The 20,958-nt window shown below is 35.3% G+C and overlaps 1 protein-coding gene and 1 long non-coding RNA gene across 4 annotated transcripts in view; one reads left to right on the top strand and one right to left on the bottom strand.

Moving 5' to 3' along the window:
- The window catches only part of LOC145304891 (CD63 antigen-like), a 68,958-nt gene that overhangs the window by 6,417 nt on the left and 41,583 nt on the right, over positions 1 to 20,958 (bottom strand). For both annotated transcript variants that reach the window (XM_080146727.1, XM_080146717.1), the window contains exons 6-7: positions 1,181 to 1,299; positions 310 to 417 (exon numbers count right to left, since the gene is read on the bottom strand). In XM_080146727.1, coding sequence (XP_080002853.1) covers positions 310 to 417; positions 1,181 to 1,299 — 227 coding nt within the window. The remainder of the gene's footprint in view (positions 1 to 309; positions 418 to 1,180; positions 1,300 to 20,958) is intronic.
- Positions 17,335 to 20,120, top strand: LOC145304689 (uncharacterized). 2 transcript variants are annotated; one of them, XR_013874228.1, is made up of 4 exons: positions 17,335 to 17,577; positions 17,971 to 18,055; positions 18,242 to 18,307; positions 19,129 to 20,120. It is a non-coding gene; the product is annotated as an uncharacterized LOC145304689 (long non-coding RNA). The 2 variants fall into 2 exon arrangements; XR_013874170.1 differs by having other exon boundaries at positions 17,337 to 18,055.

Genomic DNA, 20,958 nt, shown 5'->3' with positions numbered 1-20,958 from the left:
GAAAAATAAAAAACTACAAAAAGATAGAAATTTCAAATGTGAGTAATTATTTACAATTGCATAGAAACTATTTACTAATAATGAGGCCAGGTTTAAAAAGTAAATAAAAAGGTTTTCGGATGAGTCAAATCTGATGTAGATGCAATTTAAAGGTCAATTGTCTATCAAGATAAGAATTTATGATCCCAAAGACTTAATTATAAAGGTCTATTAGGTAGATTTTAGATCATAATTGAGTAAACAAATATTTACTTTATGACTTTTTTACATGAATTAACATCAATATAAATCACCATTTTAATTTCTTACCTGTACTTGTAAGCCTCTTCCTAGTGCCAACTGTTCCATTGAGGAGATGATTAGAACAGACCATACAGGCGCCACACAGTAACATTAGACACACACATACAATTAGGCCTGAAATAGTAACAATTGATGTGATGGTTAGAACAAACCTTACAAGCGCCATACAGTAGCAATAGGTACACTCAGTTGATTAGGCCTAAAATAGTAACAATTGAGGAGATGATTAGAACAGACATTAAAAGCACCACACAGTTAGGTTAGGTTATAGGAAAGGGGGCGGAGTGCTGCAGCTAGGCAGGTTAGGGGGCCGAGCGTTGCAGCTAGGCAGGCTAGGGCGCTGATCGCTGCGGCTAGGCAGGCAAGGATGCCGAGTTCATAGTTCTGTGGGGAGGGGGGGGTGTTTAGTATAAAAAATTTCAAAATTGAAAACAAATATTTCTAAGAAGGTAATACTGGAAAAAGAAAAAAAAGGGGAAAATTAGATTATTCAAATCAGACATATTGACAGACCTTTTATGTAAGAAGGGTAACCTTGTTGAGGAACCCAGCACTCTAACAACATACGAATTGGGTAATCTTAAAAATTTCAACTTATACTAAATCAACCTTTGATGCTGTATCGATCAAATTTTATCACTTTACGAAAGCAAAAGTCTGGGTCATACAGCCTTTGTTTAGCTACCCTGACTATGTATGATAATATCATCAGTATGTATAAATATCCATAGGTTGTATTAACTAGGTAAGGGTACTAGTTAAAATTCTTTCTAAACGTTAAGACATTCCTTCCATTAATAACATCTGCGATTTATATAGTAAATTAAACCTTCTGTAAAACCTTGACAATAATTAGAGACCAATCTCAATTGCTTACCCAAAATTCCATAGACCATGCTCAATGGGTTGACATGCTGCTCCAGATCTTCCTTGATAACTGTGATACAGCCGCGGGTGTGGATACGCTCGTAGATGGACTGTCGTGTGTCTAGACTCCTACAAAAAAAAATAATGAAAATCTTAAAGGTTAACATGTTGATATTAAGAGGATAATAGGTTATTAATTATACTGTTACCAAAAGTTTTATGAATGGTTTTATTTGGGTAATGTGAACCAATTTTTTTGTCCAATGTTTTATCCCTGATTTATTTATTAGATATATATGTATACAATGCAATATATAATTAAATTAACGGAAAAGGGAACAGAAGAGGGAACGAGCTCTATGTAATTCTACCCAATGCATGATGGAAACCATGTTTCGGCTTTCAATTGGGTCTTTAAATACTAGCCAAATGTGTCGAAATATTGACACAACCAAGTCGCTACAAAAAAAGGGCAGAAAGTAATTTTCTAAAAGACGAAATAGGTCTCCAATCCCTACCACTTGGACCAGGTAAATGTCTTGGTTATACATCTATACATTTATTGTTTCATATAGATTTAAAATTGCATTTATAATTAAAACACGTATGGTGTATTTACTATGTATGCAAATTTGGTGAAATATTACTCTAGCTCTCTCTAAAGAAATTACATCCAGGATAAATTGAATAGATGCTCCAAAATATACTCTTCCTTTGGTATTTAGTAAATTGTAAAATTCATAAAGTTTATATGAATAAATCTATTTACAATATGGCTTCTAAACTAGAACCGAATCTCAGCCATACTGAAAAATTATGCTTGGAATCGCATTACAGACAATTTTCCACGAACATTAAAAAAAACATAAAACTAACACCAGTTTCGTTAGCCTTGGCCTTTTAAATTTGTCTAAAAACATGAGAAATTATATAATTAATATGATACTAAATATTTTACATAGATTTTTTAAACTAAGTTTGTCACATATTATAATCAAACTTATCTAAAGAATGTTAAAATGAAAATTTCTTGACCCAAAAGCAAAAAGAATAAAAGTAAAAAAGTACAATTCCCAAAGTTTGCAAATATATTGTGTCATATATGCAAATTTTCTTTGCAAAATGTATCATGTATTGAATGTAAGTTCAAAGTGAAAACCAACAATACATACATAGTTGTTTGTATGTACTTATTATCTTAGTAAACACCCAATTACCCCCCCTTGGACGTCTATGCTTAGAGGGTTAACAAATAACATAAAATATACCGGGGACTACTCCAAATATTTACTAACAGTGGTGAAGTGTAATCAATTTTGTACTGAGATATGATTTATTTGTCAATTATGAGCCTTTTATGTACATACTAGCGGCTTCGCCCCTAGCCTCTAGGGGCTTTGCTCTAAGAGGTTTGATTAAACCAGTTTTTTGTATTTTAGATTTGAAAGAAAAATTAAAAAAAAAAATTCTTTTGGGGGGGGAGTCGACCCCACTATTTTAATTTTAAAAAGAAATTTTTTTTTTTTTGGGGGGGGAAGGGTATTTTTTTATTTTTGGGGCGGTTGTGGGTGTCTCACCCCCCAAAAAAATAGTTATAAACCTTCCCGGGACTTATGAGAAGCTACCCTGTAAAGGAGAACCCGATCGGTTCAGCGGATAGCGAGATCCTTTGCTACAAACAGACAGACAAACAGACAGACAAACAGACATACAGACAGACATCGTTCTACTTTGTATTATAGATTACCCATGCTATTTTTATCCCTGAATCAATGAATAATTTAATTGAGCTTTATTCATTCTCTTTATGCCTGATAACACTTGTAAGTGATACATTTTACAGGGATAAGGGTAAACAGCAAATTAATTAAAACAATTTAGACACGCAACCTTTTTACTTGTCTTGCACAACTTATTTTTAGCAAGTATTGTGTTTTAATACAAGATCCAAAAACAATTGAAGTATGATACCTTAGAGATGTATCATAAATGATAACTTAGATTTTTAAAGGCTATGTTTTTTAGCAGGCTCAGCAAACGTTACTGAATCACCAGCCACAGCCGCAACTGCAACAAAACTGTTAATAGTTGATGATGGGTATGAGAACCTATAATTTACCCGCAGTATCTTTTTCCAGTATGGCTTCGAAACCGAATGATATTTGCTGGATTAGAACCAGTTCTCCGCAATGCTGAAAAATCATGTTAGCCCGAGCCTTCGTCCCCTTGGGTCTAACAAAACTGGTTTGAATCTAATAAATATTTATTTTAATGGAAATATATTTCAATTTTTTATTGTTATTAGAAAGCTGTCTATAAACCGATGCGATAAATGACTATTCTTCAAAAGAACATACAGCCAAATGGACTACTTAATACTTTATTTCTAAATTTTGTAGCCTGAGTCAGCCAACCACAAATATTGAAAACACTTGACATAAACACAAAACAAAATTCTATCACACTTACACTTTTACTCTTTCATGTAAAAAATATTAAATTAAAATAAGGCAATAGTACGACAAATGTACTGGTATTAATAAAAGCTGAATGTATGTTAATTAAGACATAAAGATCCTTAAATTAGTAAAAGTATATATTTATTTTGGAGTTTAGATCCAAAGAATTAAATGACCTACCAATTCATTTAAATTTATGAGCTTTTATTTAAAAGTTTGTTATCCTGAACGTTTTTCTCCTTTTTAGACAGCATTATTGCATTTTGAAGTATATATGCTTTTATAACAAATTGAAATACATTTCAGTTTGGTTTTACTTCATTTCATATGGAAAAGTTTAAAAGAATTCACTCTTTGATCTTTTATATGTATTGAGTAGGAATTTAGACAGAATTACTAAAAACCAAAGGAATTTAACTTATTTGATCTTTAATTGTTAAATTAATTTTAATATGTTTTCGATTATTGATAATTTTTATGAATTCCTTCTAATATCCATAAATAGCAAAGTATAAAAACTAAAATAGACTTATAGATAAATTGAGCATTCAGTGGTCTTAGCGGGATGGTGAATATAATCACAGAACCTTTATGTACAAGTCTTACGATTGAGGATTTCTACAGTTTTTAAAGTTCTCTTGTTGTAGCATGACAGATACACCAACAAGGACTAAGTATGCCATATAATAGATGCACAATGGTACGGGGAATCTTCACCAAAAAAATCTGAAATAGTTCCTGAAAAATTGACATTTTTGTACTACTATTTTGTATTCACATTTCGAATTATAGCTTAGCTAAAAGTAATGTTATTGTTGGTATTAATTTCGATGTAAAATGTAAGTCAAATTAGCTATTTAAACTTCATGTCATTTTTATGTCAGCCGTGTAATTTTTTTTGGAAATAACATAATGTATATCATCATAATGGTTAAGTTTACACAATTGAAATTGTATAAAGACTTAATTAATTCCGAGATTTTAATACAATGATTTAAGAAAATATCTCCCTCCATGTTTTTGGTATTGAAAAGCTATTCAATAATTTGGTCTGAATAGAAGAAAAAATAGTATATTTGCGGTGGAATTTTTTGCATTCATTTAAAAAAAAGTTATAGCTATCTTGCTCTATAATTCATTCGTTTTTCTGTATGTCCGTCTGTCTGTAATGCCACTATAAGTCACTTTTGATATAAAATACTTTTTATCTATAACGAACTTACAAAGCAGTTCAAGTAACAATTAATCATTTGCATTTAGAATTCACTGCAAAAAGATGAACATTAATAAATTTTGTAAGTGTCATTAAATAAATTAAACACCCAAAACCAGGGCTCCGCAGCCGCACGTAAGCCTAACATTAACTTCCTTTTCAATTCGATTTTGTTGCTTAAAATACTGAATAGAGGATTGCCTTCATGGATAAGTCAACATATGAAAAATTGAGATACATTCCCAAAAAATTATAAATAAAGTTACCACTTTTAGTTTGGCAATTATCGGTTGAAAAGTTTGGAAACTACTAGTTTGAAACTAACCTTTAAACATTTAATAGACAACAATCAAGGAAACATGGTTATAAAACTTTGATTACCATTCAATTTACAGATCAATGTCCCTCCCTTCTTGGATATTATCAGACACCATAAGTTAGTCATATCTTTACTAAATGCTTAAAATGATAACGTTCAATTTATTTTAAATTTTGTTAAAGGAATTGAAAGAAAATAATAGTTACGACGGATTGACGGACAAAGTTAGTTACAGAGTATTAGCAGATGATGATGTCATGAGAAGAAAATGATTTTTTATTCTTATCCGATGCATTCAAACAATTGAAATTCAACAAGAGTTGTTAAACAAATATAATGCAACTTTTTAAAGGATGCGAATACAATATAGTTAAAATTGTGTATACAATTTTACAGCTGAATGATTTAATTGTATTGATAAAGTTAGAATGTGTTTTAGATGTACAGACAGAGTGAGAGAAGCAAAACTTTTTTAACACAAATTGCGGGCTCAAAAAAAGATAATCAACTAATTCAAAATTGCGATTACTCTAGAGGTAAGAAGGGTAGAAGTTCAAGCCTCTTCTTCTTAATATTGATTTTTTTTTTTTTCTGGGGGGGGGAGGGATTTTTTTTCTTGGGCTAACTCACTTGGGATTGTGAAGGTACTTTCTCCTATTAAAATTGTAAACCTTCCCTGGACCTGTGTAAAGCTTTACTTAAAAGGAGTACCATATCGGTCCAGCAGTTAGAGAGATCCTTTGGCACAAACAGATAGACAGACAACCTGTTACTTGTATATATAGATAAAAAAGATTTATGTACTATTTTTCTTATAGATATGTCAGAACACTAAAATTTTCACTAAGGATGATTTGACGAGTCATATTTCAACAGTAAAATTAGATACTCATTATAAATAAAAACAAATCAGGAAAATGAAATATTAATTTAATTTCTGAAATTTAGTTTAAAATTCATTCTATTTAAAAATTTACCATAATATATATATATATTATTGTAAAAAATAAAAGTTTCCTTTCTTATCTATATATTATTTATTTACTCATTTTCATATTTAAAATAAACTAATGAAAAGAGCTTAAAAGTAGTTTGTAATTAAACTGTAAAATCCCTATAATAAATATGCTTAATGTACCTATATACAATTTGTTATATATAATTAGTGGAATTAATATCTATCTATCGATCTATTGAAATATTTAGGTATGCAAAACCAATTATGGGACAGAAGCAAATCTTTAGAAATTTAATAAATTTATGCGGTGCCCAAAACCTGAGGGGCTTCTTAATACCCAATATTACCTAACCTAACCTAACCTAAAGTAATAAACCAACAAAAGGAAAACTACGAATAAAATAGGGGGTTGGTGAAGGGGGGGGGGGGGATTTATGTATTATTTTTTTAAAATTCTAGCTAAAACCAAACTAAAAATAGTTTTATTAAAGAAGGGAAATTGGACTGTAAATTTACTTTTACTCATAGTTTTATTAACACATTTGTTGGTCTTAAAACCTTGGATACTTTAAAATTTGATTGGTTGGTTCAAACAAGCAGTGTCTAAACTTTTCAACCAATTGAGCCTATTGTCTTATACCCTAAAATCTCTAGTTTTCTTGATTAAAATTTGTGAATACACATCCCTATTCGCGGGACACATCTAAACCAATATTCTTTGTAGCAGTGCCAAGTCTAATTTCTTATCACCAGTAACAACATGAAATTTCACATGATTTAGAAACACAACAAAAACAAGGTCGATTAGGTCATGAGTAGCGCAGTAATAACAAACTAACCGCATTTTTACAAGAATAATGAAGACTTATATGATAATTTTGGAAGGTAATTAAGTAACAAAGAGGATTTTTCCGTTAGATTTCTTTCTAGGTTTGATATGAATTCTAAAATGATAAATGATCTAATTAGAGCTATAGAGTGTTTAAGAGTAGCTGCACTACTAATAAACACAACAAAATAGTATAAATCTTTGTTTTGATTTTTCGTTTTTAACAATGTTATGATTCATATAATATATGGTTGTAAGTACGCAATAGTCAAAGTTAAAACAAGGGCAATAACTTTCAATAGCAGCGGTGATAATGAGACAATATAATTGATAATTTGGAGATTTTAATTAGTTTTTGGACACTCTTTACATTAGCTTTTCATATATTTTTCTATTTTCTAACAAACTCCCCTTGTTTTCTACTGTTATGCAACAAAATGTTTATTTAAAGCTACTGGACTACGTTTATTTTCAACCAATATACCAATTTCAAGACCAATATACATACAATTACGGATTCTAAGAGAAATGACAGTAGACGTTAAATTGATGTACAGCCCTAATTACATATAATGCAGTTGTTGGCTCAAAAGTTTAAACACTATAGGTTTTAAATAATCAAACAAAGACGAAAGTCCCCAAAGTTTTAAACAAACAACAAGTGTAAGGTCGTGTTTATCAAACTTTAGGGACCAGTATAGTTTACAGTCCAATTACTCCTGCCAATTTATTCAAATAACTCATTAATCAAAATTGTATTTCAATTAAACCTACCTCTTTCTTTTGTAACAAAAATGCATGTAAAGAAAAATCATCAAATAGCTTCTCAACTTTATCTATCGATTTTTACTCCAATTTTTGCCAAAATTGGTAGCAATCAAAAACACATAAAATGTTCCATAAAAAGGCATAAAGTGTTCAGTAAAATCTTGCCGTTACTCTGATAAAGATAATCAAGGATGAGAGCATCTATATGTTGCGAAGCAGCAAAATCATGTATTTACTTGACAAAGGGATAAGCTTTGTTATAAAACAGATGTTTAGTGATCATAACTAGCAAAAGAAGGAGCAAAGGCGACCAAGCTTTTTTTTGGGGGGGTGGGGATTCAAAAGTCCTTGAAGTAGAGAAAGATAATAAATATACAGAAATAAGGAAACCTTATAAAAGATTTTAAAAATAAACATTTAACCGACGGATCCATCCTTTTCGCATCCTTTTCCATTTCTCACTGACCGACGGTCATTTCAAATTATAGAGTAGCCAAGCCACTAAAAATAATACACTTATTTTCTGTTTACAGTTCACAAAAGTCAACAAAATAAAAATTTTCAATAATTTAGATCTACAATTTTGTAAAACAAATTTAGATAACTAATCTTGGCTTTTCAAGAGAGCTTTATTTTAGTAGCAAATGTACTCTATAATTAACTTTGTCAGTCCGTCAGTTCATTACGCTATGGGGGAAATAAAATATACCAGCTGGTATTATTTTTCTTGCCATTATGGAACATAACAAAGTATATAACATCTAGATGCATCTATAACAGTCCGACTGGGCTATACACAAAAATGCCTACTACATATATATTTTATAATTTATTGTGATATAGACAGACTTACATAAGTTAATGATAGAGTAGACTTAATGTTCAATTCAAAATGCAATCAGATTTTTAAGTATTTATTATATTGGATTAAATGCAGTTTTTGAGTAAATAAGATTATATATTGATACTATATTTAGAAATGATTAAATATGTTAATAAGTCAAAACTACTGATTATTTAAAGCTGGATAGTTCTGAAGTAGCAGGATGTCTGTCTGTATATCAGGACACCAAACAACAGGATGACTGTCTGTTTAATTAATACAATGTATTAATTAACTATGCACTTTGAAGGGGTAGAATATCTGCTTAGGCAAACTATATAAAGTAATAGGATGTCTGTAAATAGCTGTATTGGTCTTAATAAAGACTCGAACCCAAACCAGATAATGTTCTGTGTTAGGACTCTCAATATCAACTGACTTAAATATATTTTCTCTTTATTCTTTCTGAGAGCAATTAAAGAGCAATTAAGAGTAACAATTAACATATGGTCTGCAAACTTAAATATATGACATCACAACATAAATATATGACATTTACCCCCTTCTGAAACCATCCAGCTAAGCATGGTTTCACCATCCATCAGGTTGATCCAATAAACTAGGATCAATGTCTTCACTGGGTGAACCTACATCGAAATTAACCCCGGCCTCCAGTCCTTCCTCTCCTTCACCCACTGGAGGAGGAGTGTTCAGCGCCCCTCCACCAACCTCAGCCGAAACGCCCACTGTTGCCGCTATGACAGCATTACTCGCTGCAGCAGTTACAGGCCCTCCTACCGCCACCATCACAGCATCATTTACCGCTGAGGCGGTATCATTCGCAACAGCCACCTCTGCAGCAACCGCTGGCCCATCTGCCGACATTGCCACTTCCATCTCAACGCCACCAGTGACCTGAACACCTCCCGAGACCATCATCACTCCGTTGCCAGCCCCAGCACCGTCAGAAGTTCCAGCCTGCTGCAACTGCCAATATGACGCCGCCGGTAAGTCATTGTTTATTCTGCGCCGGATCTCGCTAAGCTCACTAAAAATATTGGACAGGTGCCTTTGCACTTCAGCCTCTTTTTTCGCCATCTCAGTAATAGCCTCTTGAACCTTAGTTCCCTGTCCTGCCAAAACACTTTCCACTTGTTGGCTCACCTGCTGTCCCAACTTGGCTGAACTACTTTCCCAATTATCAGTCATTGCTGTCTGTACACTTTGTACCATATAAGAAGTCTTTTGCTGTGCAGTAGTAGCCACCATTTGCTGCATCTCTGTATCTACCCTCCTTATACAGTCCATTAGATCCCTCTTATGCGAGGCCAACATATCTTTAATCCGATTATGACTGTCCGTCTGCCAAAGTTTCTGTGCAGTGTTCAAACTTTTGACTGATTCTCTTACAGCTTCACGAATTTTTTCCTCAATCATAGGCTTTAGAGTCACAGCAACAGAATTACTGATTTTACCTATATCTTCATCACTGAGCGGCGCCAAGCCACGTTTGTCATTCTTGCGCTCAGCCTTATTTCTCTCAACCTCAGCACGTAAATCTGGTAACTCCCTCTTTTGTTTAGGCCCAAGAGAATCTGCCCCAGCAGGCCGCTTGACCACGCCCCTTCTGGAAGTACCTTCCCCAGCATCATTATAAGCATTGCTGGCTCCCCTTCTGGAAGTACCTTCCCCAGCATCATCATAAGCCTTGCTGGCTCCCTTAGACCTGACCGACCCAGCAGTCTGATTTGGCACAAACTTACCAAATCTGCGCCGTCCATCACCAGAACCAGTATCTGCCACCTTTTCAGGCTTGTCCGTAGTAGGCTCAGTCCAACTGTCTATCTCCGAACCACTCTGATCACTGGGCAGACGATCCCTGGAATCAAGCTCAACTTCAAGACTCACGTTGCCAACATCGTCCTCATCATCATATCCAGGCTCATACCTGGGGGATTCTACAGCATACTGCCTCCTGTCATCTCTTCTATACACAACATGCCGCCGATTAGATCTGCCAGCTTCCAACATCTCAACAGACGGTTCACGCTCCTCCCGCCGAGGTGGGGCAGACGGCCGCTGATACCGCCTTTCGTTTCCATCTCCATTTCCTGATAATAATCAATAATTAAATATTAACATTTTAATATTTTAATATTTTAACATTTTTCATATATAAGACGACATTCAAAACGAATACTTTACATAAATTATATTTATCAGGGATGCCAAATTTTAATTACTGTTTTCCCGATAGCGCGAAAATTTGACGCAATTACACAGTCTGCCTAGACAACCAACACACAGCAATCCAATAACCACCCCAGCAGCACCCATCACCGCCATAACAAAATGCTGCCAACTATTAGTCAACCAATCAATTGAGGAATTATACAAATGTACAAACCAATCTTCTGTCACCTCTACAACAAACGCATTTGAATTAGCAGCCAATTCCGAAAGTTTAGCCTCTTCCACAGACTCCAACACCTGTCCTTTCTCTCCCTTATCCAGCAGATGCTCAAAATTCAATGGTACCTTCAACCAACTATCCTCCAGCCGTTTAGTCTGAACCAGCTGCATTCCTGCCCCCTTATTGCCTAGATATAATCCAGGTTTAACTCTCACGAATACTGGATTTTTCCTACACTCGACAACCATTAACAAGGAAACATTTTTAACTAATCTTGTGAATGGTTCTACAGCAACAATTCTATCATCCATAAACAGAGAAAAATGACCAAGATAACACGGCAAATCTGCTCCTATAGTCACATTCAACCATCTTTTTTTACATACAGACACAAGCTCCATCTCCCCCAGATGTTGTACCAACAAATTTCCGACTTGCTTGATGTTGGAATGAAACAAATTATTCTCCCAACACCCCTGTTCTGCCTGTAAAATCCTTTCCACTTGATGATAGGAAAAAGTTAACTGTAATAATAAAGCACCATCCTCCTCTTTTTTTCGCATCCAAGGAAAGAAATTCTTTTTAGCAGTTGTAATCCACAAAACTACATCAGGAACGTTGGTATGAAAATAATGCAAATCAGTCAGAAAGTCAGAAAACTCCACTTTTTTCCCCAGTTTTAATCCCAACGAAAACTGTGGAGAAATCGCCAACCAACTTTGGCCACCCTGATTATTAGCATCATCCGCCATATTAGAAAATGTAAACAAAGTTAAATTCACAATTTCAACAGTCCGAAAATAACTAAAATAACGTCTATCTTCCTGTGATCTATTGTGAACTATCACTCGATCAAGCCCAAGCCGCAGATCAGACTCCAGACAGTGTGCCCCAATGAACTGGTCCTCAAGAAAACAACTGTTATCAGGTAACATTGAAATTTGTATATTTTTCAAATAACTTGTAATCTGAACTTCTTGAAAAGTATTAGGCACAAAGGTATTATTTAAATAAATACCATCTCCTCTGCACTGAGGGTCAATCCCATACGTCATCATATCATCATACAGGATGCTACCATTTATGAAATAAGTCAGTGACCGGTCATAAAACGCTACAGGCAACCGTCGTCCATCTATGTCTAACACCCTCTGTTCCTCCATCCTTTTACAATCTTCACTAGAAATTAACTCATCACTACTAACAACAGCTGGTGCCCCTAAATGTAGATGGCTATATTTGCCGCAATACCAGGTGTGAACCGTTCTGTCGACGTGACATTGTACCGCGGGCAAAAATCTCACTCCAACTTTTTTTAACAGATGACCGCTGACTGTTCCATTAAACTCATGCTGACCAAATACTGTACATTCTGAAGCCCTCAACTCAGGACCGTCGCCAACACACTCCTTTACTTGCACAGATATCACATCAGCACCACAAGGTAACAAACACAATCCCCAAATTAAAAAATATTTACCTGATTTAAATTTATTATTATGACCAGACATTATTAGCTGATAACTGTTCACCAATTCACCCGCAAATATCAACTGATTTAGCCTTTCATTGCAGGGCAACTTTCTACCTACTAGCTTTGTCAGCACATATTTGTTATTAAAATAATCAAATAACAATTCATGAACTCTTATTATAATATATTTTTTAAAATATTTATATGTATTTTAATAATATTTTTTTTTCTCAAAAATAATTATTATCAGCTCTCCTTTCCCTACTTTCTCCGTCCTCGAGTTCCTATCTGAACATGTACCACAGGACCCCCTACCTGAGATCTTAACCTCCTCCCAGTGTCCCATAAATATTTCGCCACCCGTGATCCACTTTTCTTAATTGTAACTAATTTTTCAGGTGAAGATTGTGGCGGCGCCGTAGTCAAAAACGATTGTTCCGATGGAAGCTCAACCTCGTCAAAATTACCCTCAACTACAGGAGCAGGCACCACAGATTCATCTGTCACTCCCACCTCTACTCCTTCACCTACAGGTATAATTTCTCTATTCTCATTCTCTGAAACTCTGTCATTATCAACCTCAACCTCACTCTCCTTCTCCTGAATCTCGTCACTCTGTCTTTCCTCTGCCAACTCAAAACCATCATTTTCAGATGACAAATACACAACATCTTCACTCTCTCTCTCCTCTACAGTTTCTTTCTCTACAGGCATATTGTCAACCTCCAAAAATATCTCATCGGACGGACAAATTTCAGGTAAAGGAAAAACGTTAAAATTAACCTCCTCCCCTAGAACTTCCGTTCGAGCATGAATTTTTCGAATTTTATCCCTAGCTACAACCTGATTTTTCTTGATGGGATTATTCCCAAAAGGTGCCAACTCATACAATGCATCCGAAAATTTCTTAACCACAATAAAAGGCCCTCCATAGAAAGACTGTAATTTCTTGGACACGTCAGTTTTTACAATATTAAAGAAAGCATAACAAACATCTGTAACTCTTAATGCTTCCCTCTGTACTCTGTGTTTATTTTGAACCTCTAAATATAACTTGGATTTTGTAGAAATTCTCTTAATTACATCCTCCATATTTTTCAGAAATTCCAAATACGACCGCGAGGATGAAGATTCAGCAGACGGAACTGGTGATAGGAAATCGAGAGGAATACGTGGCTGCCGACCAAAAACCAGAAAAAATGGAGAATATCCAGTTCTAGTACTCTTGGAACAGTTAATCACCAACGTAGCCAAAGGTAATTTTTTAGCCCAGTCCTTTGTTCCATGATTTTCATCTACTTTCAAAGCAGCATACAAACTTTGATTTTGCCTCTCTACAGGATTCGAATTTGGATTCCTGGGGGGAATTAGGACAGTATCCACCCCCAATCCTTTCATCACGCCTTTAAACACATTGCTTGTAAAATTTGTACCTCTATCCGATCTCAAAGCTCTAAATAAACCATAGGTAGGTACAAAATTTTCCAATATAGCCTTTACAGTTGTTTCAGTTTTAGCATCAACCAACGGACATGTAAAAACATATCTAGAAAATAGACAAACCATGATTAGGACAAATTTAACCGTCTGTCCCTGATGATAACATGGAGTCCAAGGTCCAACCAGATCTACGGACATATTAGCAAAAACTTCACTACTTTGAACAGAATGAGTTATAGGTGAAACATGTTTAGGATTACTTCCAGCCTTTTTCAAACATGTAATACAACTTCGTATTCTCGATTCCACAAACTTGTTCACGCCAGGCATAAAAAATCTCTCATTTATTTTACGTATTGTCTCCTGCACACCTCTATGTCCAGAACCATATCCACCATGAGCTGAATCAAATATATCATTGTATAAAGAAAGAGGCACTACAGGCCTCTCGACGAAACCCCCTTCGGCCAAAGGCTGTCTGAAAATTACAACCCCCTCTAGCACATACATGTGGCCAATAAGATTGTACAATAGTTCTTTTCTGCCCGATAACTCCGCCCTCTCATAAGACGACAACTGTCTCCTTTCCAATATCCATAACCTTATTTCATTTAGGATCTCGTCCTGCTGAAGACTACTTTGCCAGACAAACTCAACATCCGCCTCATCCTCTGCAGAATGTACCTGCATAATAGAGTAGATTTGATCCAGAAATGGTGAATCATCCAGGTAAGGATCCAAAATTTTATTATCTGTCTCTCTACACTCCTGACAATCCTTCAGTCGATGATTCTTACAATCTAACTCAGTTCTCGACAAATAATCTACGTTCACATGCTTAGTCCCCTGTCGATGGATAACTGTAAAGTCAAAACTTTGCAAGAAAGTTATCCATCGATAGGTGACACCGTTTATTGATCCTTTAGCCCAACGTTTATAATGCACTAGTGAAATACTGTCTGTCCGAACCAAAAACTCACGAAACCTACAAAAGTGTAAAAAATTCTTTAATGCATATACTAATGCACCTAATTCTCCTTTATAAGAAGGATAATTTTGTTCTGCAGCATTACACTTCTTACTACAGACACCAAACACTCTCTCCACACCATCCTGTTCTTGCGAAATAATCCCTGCAAAATACTGAGAACTATAATCTACATCCACAATAAAAAGATTAGGATTATCCCATTGAGGATAGCCTTTACACATTTCAGTCTTGAACATTTCCATAAATTCAGTCCATACTCTGTTCAACTCTTCTGTCCACTTTATTATAGTGTCATTCCTGTGACTATCCAACATGCACGACCTCTTGGCATAATCAGCAAAATATCCTCTGTAATAATTAGTAAATCCCAAAAATTTCTGCAACTCCTTCCCTGTTCTAGGCTTGCCCCAATCCTTAATCCGTTCCAGATATGCAGGATTCATTTTCAATCCATCGGCACTAATAATATGTCCCAAATAATGGCATTCTCTAGTCAATAAATCACACTTATCTAAATTTAATTTCAGGTTGACCTGCCGAAGAACTTGAAACAGTGCCTGCAGATGCTCTACATGTTCCTCTGGACTTGATGAAAACACGATCAGATCGTCCAAGTAGCTGATACAGAATCCATACATACCTGGCAAGATAGACAGCACCTTATCCATCAGAGCACAGAACAGGCTGGGTGCATTACACAACCCAAATGGCAACCTGTTAAACAAATACATCCTGTTTGCTGCACTAAAAGCTGTTAACGGTTTAGAGTCTTCATCCATAGTCATCGAATGGTAGGCAGCTGTCAAATCAAGAGTACTGAACACCTTGCCAGAACCCAGCTTCGTCAAATTATCCGAGATCAGTGGCAGCGGCCACGCCACCCGCTTAGTCACGTTGTTGAGGTTGCGGAAATCGATGACAAACCTCAACTTAGCCTCTGCTCCAGGTGCAGCCTTCTTTTTCACAGCAAAGATAGGACTGGACCAATCCGAGAAACCCTCCTCAATAATGCCAGCATCCAGCCATTTGGTCAACTGTTCCTTCAATTTAGCATCGTACTCTGGATTCAAAGGAATATTTCTGGCCTTCACAGGTTTAGCTCCAGGTAACAATTCTATATTATATGTCATTAATCTACAATCTCCAATATCTGAATCATTCATTGAAAAGATATCAAAATTTTCCAAACAAATTTTAATAATCCTGGGTTTCAATTCTGGATTTTCCTTAATCATCTGGTTTTCATCTAACTTCAATTTTTGAATAATAAACTGTACCCGTTCATGCATTTTTTGCCCCGACAACTTTTCTGGCTTATCCAATTCATTAATTGTTTTATTACAGGTAACATCTTGATTATCCATGATGAAACAATGCCCCATCTTCACATTTCTCAGCAAGGTAATAGGTTTTATTGACGCATTAACCACATTAACCACACAGGACCCATCTTTCCGTGGCTGATACACCCCCTCAATAATCATAATCCCATTGCCACTTGTCATCTTAGAAGAATTAGGGGACACGTACCAAAGCCCATCATTCTTTAATCCAGTCACATGCACCACAGCGGTAGATCCTCCAGGATAAAAAATAGTTTTATCCAGCAACTTCACATTATACTTCGTTGAATATAACTCTCCAAACCCACCCCCCTCCTTTATCCCTGGCAAGGTAGGTTTAGATGGAATTTCAGAATTCATTCGTCCGGACAAAATAGGAATTTTCTGTATCTCTGCCACCACCTGTTTCTGTAAACAGGAATTAATAGGAACAGATTCCCCACAAAATTCAAACTTATCTTCATCCAAACAAATATTAATTTTATTCTTTTTCAGGAAATCAGATCCAAGATTTACCAACCTACTCGTCACCTCAGGTACATAAAATATCTCCGTAAACACAGCTTGAGTTCCAGCAAATCTAAATTTCAACTCAACATATCCAATAATATTAACTTTCTTTAAATCTACTGAATATGCTGATAATTTAGCAGGACAAAACTCAACTCCATGTTTATCAAGAATTTCTCTAGATATCAAAGAATTAAAATTATTTCCTGTATCAATAATTCCTAACTCCTTCACCGGAATATCAGCCCCAGGCACAAGAAATTCTAAATCCGCACAAATAGGCATTTTCGTTATCTTCAAAAACTTCACAATCTCTTGAAAACACTAGTCATTATAATTAATATATCCATATATTTTAGATATACATCATTCCACTACACAGCAGTCAGCCCCTCATCTGTCACCAGCCGCCAACATACTGTTCAATTTGCATAGGTACTTATCAAAAAATAATATATAGTAGATATATATATATATATATATAAATATATATATATAATGTTTTCATTAACACGATCACACCTTGACTGACGAATAAACAAGACAGTAATGCTTTATAAAGTTGAAAGCAATAATGTAAATACAAGACAGCAAAATTAACTATTTACAGTACTATAGCCTATATAATGAATATGAATAAAAAAACGATCTATAAATTTCATCCTAGAATGAGATTTATACATCAAATCAATCATATCCATTACATAGGATATTGCTGGAAATTGTTTCTGGCTATGTCAGCAATCATAGCCTCATACTGTTTCTCATCTCTGCTCTTTTCAGAATCCACAACAGGCCCCACCTGATTGCCCCACCTATCCACAACAGGCCCCACCTGATTGACTGTCTTCTTCAGAAACTGCTCAGGTATTACCCTATTATTAGGCACTCCAGGACCCTCTTTCTTTTCGCTACCGGCTGAGAAAAACTTAGCTTTGGTCTTTCCTATGCGAGAATCAGGAGCTGGCGGCTTGCCATCTCTCTTCTGCCAGCAACTAGCCACTACATGACCTTTTTTCCCACAATACCAACAAATCATAGTTTTAGCCTTCGAATTCAGAGCCCCAATCACGTTCTCAACCTGATCCCAAGGAATATCATCATCCCCTTCAATCCACGCATTATTATCGCCAATCTCAGTCCTGCCCTCCATATCAGATACATGCACTTCACTGATTACAGGCCTAGCTTTCACCTCCCTAGAATCCTCTAGCCTCAACCCTTCCATAGCCTGAGAATAACAGGACGTTACATTTTCAGGTGATACGTGTCCAGAACGAGCCCAGCTTACATAATGCTGACCTCTGCGAATCAAATAAGTCAAGAAAGCACTGTAATCTTCCAGGTAATGCATAGATTCAATGAAATTAGCCATATCTCTAGCTAAATCAGAAAACAGCAAATTCTTAGCCACATTATTATAGAAATCACGCCAAGATTGTCTAGAAATTTGACCGGGATGCATAAGCCTAAACAGACGCAACTTAGCATTGAAAAACACATCCACATTCTGACCACTCTTTTGTTTCAGGGCGTAAAAGAATTCGGTAGCCGACTCTGTATCAGCAAAGGGTATCACCAACCTTCTTATCAACAGGTAATAACCTAAAGCACTTAAGGAAGCATTAGCCTCCGGCGTAATCAACCTCCCCATCTTCTTCCCTTTGCACTCAAAAATCCTATTGTACAGGATGTCCTTGAAAAGCATAGGATCCTCCAACTTTGCGAACCTAGCAACCCTCCATAAGGATAAGAAATAATCCTCAAAATCAATGTTTCCATCCCAAAATGGAGCATCCCGCACAAAATCACTATCCCACTTGACTCCTCTTACAAGACAAAACTCCTTAAACTGCTCCTCTACAGTCTGTTGGCTTACACTACCGCCAGCCACCTTTTTATAGGCCTTAAGCACGTCAGCCCTCTCCTCAATTAAAGGAAATATATCCAACAATTGATTTTCATATTCGGTCAGACAACTCTCACGAACATTCATCCAATTTCCATTCCCAACAGGACCTAAAAACTCAATCTGCGAAAACTTCAAATGTCCAGGAGCACTTTTCCCTCTTTTAGCCTCAAAATTTGTAGAATCCAACTTAGCCTCCACACTCAAACGATTAATGAAAGATGTATTAAACGAATCATCCCCCGTCGCCTTGACTGCAGATACACTAGCCCCCATACTTGTTTCATACAAAAAACCGCTAATATCCCCATCCACTGGCAATTGCGCCACCTTTTTCTTAATAGTAGCCAAATCAACATCATAACCTAACTTCTTATGCTCATCAGAGTTCTTAAACTCTTTCACCTTATTCTCCAGCCGTTTATTCGCCGCCGTTAACTTATCCACCTGATCTTTGACAGTCGTATGCTCCTGCAACATTGCCCTAACATATTTTTTTATGCTTTCAGGCACAACGTCATTCTCCACCTCGCCCAACGCCAACTCCACATTCGCATTGGCACCTGCACCAGCATCCTCAGCCGCAGCATCCTCCTCCTCCCAATGTTCGGGAGTTCCATCATCATCCTGACTGTCATTCTCCCGAGGACGTTTAGGCGGCCGTCCACGCTTGCCTTCAGTTTTACCCCGCTCTCCTTTTTCTCCATCAGCCATATCCGAGCACTGGAACTAGATCCGCCGTGAAATTTAGATCAAAAGAGTTAAAGAATGAAATTCCACAGAAACCTGAAATATAAATCAAGTTAGAAATATAAAAACTAAAACAAAACTGTGAAAAATCCGAGATAAAAAAATATCTCAAAAAGTGAGTGACTTCAAATTAAACACCACTTCCCCCACCCTTAACTCAGCAGCAGGTCTAAATAACACGTAGCACAATAAGACTGCGCCAAATGTGATATAGACAGACTTACATAAGTTAATGATAGAGTAGACTTAATGTTCAATTCAAAATGCAATCAGATTTTTAAGTATTTATTATATTGGATTAAATGCAGTTTTTGAGTAAATAAGATTATATATTGATACTATATTTAGAAATGATTAAATATGTTAATAAGTCAAAACTACTGATTATTTAAAGCTGGATAGTTCTGAAGTAGCAGGATGTCTGTCTGTATATCAGGACACCAAACAACAGGATGACTGTCTGTTTAATTAATACAATGTATTAATTAACTATGCACTTTGAAGGGGTAGAATATCTGCTTAGGCAAACTATATAAAGTAATAGGATGTCTGTAAATAGCTGTATTGGTCTTAATAAAGACTCGAACCCAAACCAGATAATGTTCTGTGTTAGGACTCTCAATATCAACTGACTTAAATATATTTTCTCTTTATTCTTTCTGAGAGCAATTAAAGAGCAATTAAGAGTAACAATTAACATATGGTCTGCAAACTTAAATATATGACATCACAACATAAATATATGACATTATAAACACCCAGTTTCCAGCAATCAATAGATTCATAACTATATATTTTGAAGTCGTGAATATGTCACAATTTTAAGCTGTTATTTATCCTGTATTAAAATTTGTCAATATAAGAAGGTATTGTGAATATAAAACCACTCTTGTACATTCCTTACTATTTAATTGTAAGGCATTTTAAGAAAAAATAGAAGTTTAATCCTTTAATGATTAATTCATGTTTTAAAGTTTGTTTATCAAATCTGATTCTACATTATAACTGGCCCTATATCTCTGAGTAAAGCACAGTATAGTTCTAATGGATTTAGGTTATACGTGGATATATTGACAGGGAAAAATTTGTCTTTAATAGCTAATATGATCCTTATTTATTGGTCTGTTCGTAGATGGAAATTAAATGGGTAAAGGGGTTGGATTTGGAGTATCGTTATTTTATCCAGCTGCGAGTATTACTTGATAAGAATACATGAAAATCTGGTGCAACATTCAAGTAATAATATATCGATTATAGATCTATATATGGATATTTCTTAAGGTGTGGAAGTTAACATCTAAATGAACCAAAATATGTGCTTTTCAGAGACGGTGACTTTTAATCAGACGAAAAAAAATGTTGGAATAAAAAATATATAACATTAAGTAGCTCAGCTATGTAGATATTAGGTTTAAACAGGGACCTCAAGGGATAAGACAATGGACGATATAAATTAGTTTTCATCCCCAATGATGATAAACAAAATTACACCTCATGAAGATTAAAATCATTGGTTGATAAGTTTGGAACCAACAAATAAAATCCATATGAAAGTACCCAAAGTTATAGAGGTAATGAACAAGAAAACA

This window comes from Acartia tonsa, chromosome 1 (assembly GCF_053477335.1).
Source record: "Acartia tonsa isolate MP-2025a chromosome 1, ASM5347733v1, whole genome shotgun sequence".
NCBI classification, from domain to species: Eukaryota; Metazoa; Arthropoda; class Copepoda; order Calanoida; family Acartiidae; genus Acartia; species Acartia tonsa.
This window is presented reverse-complemented; position numbering and strand designations above follow the sequence as displayed.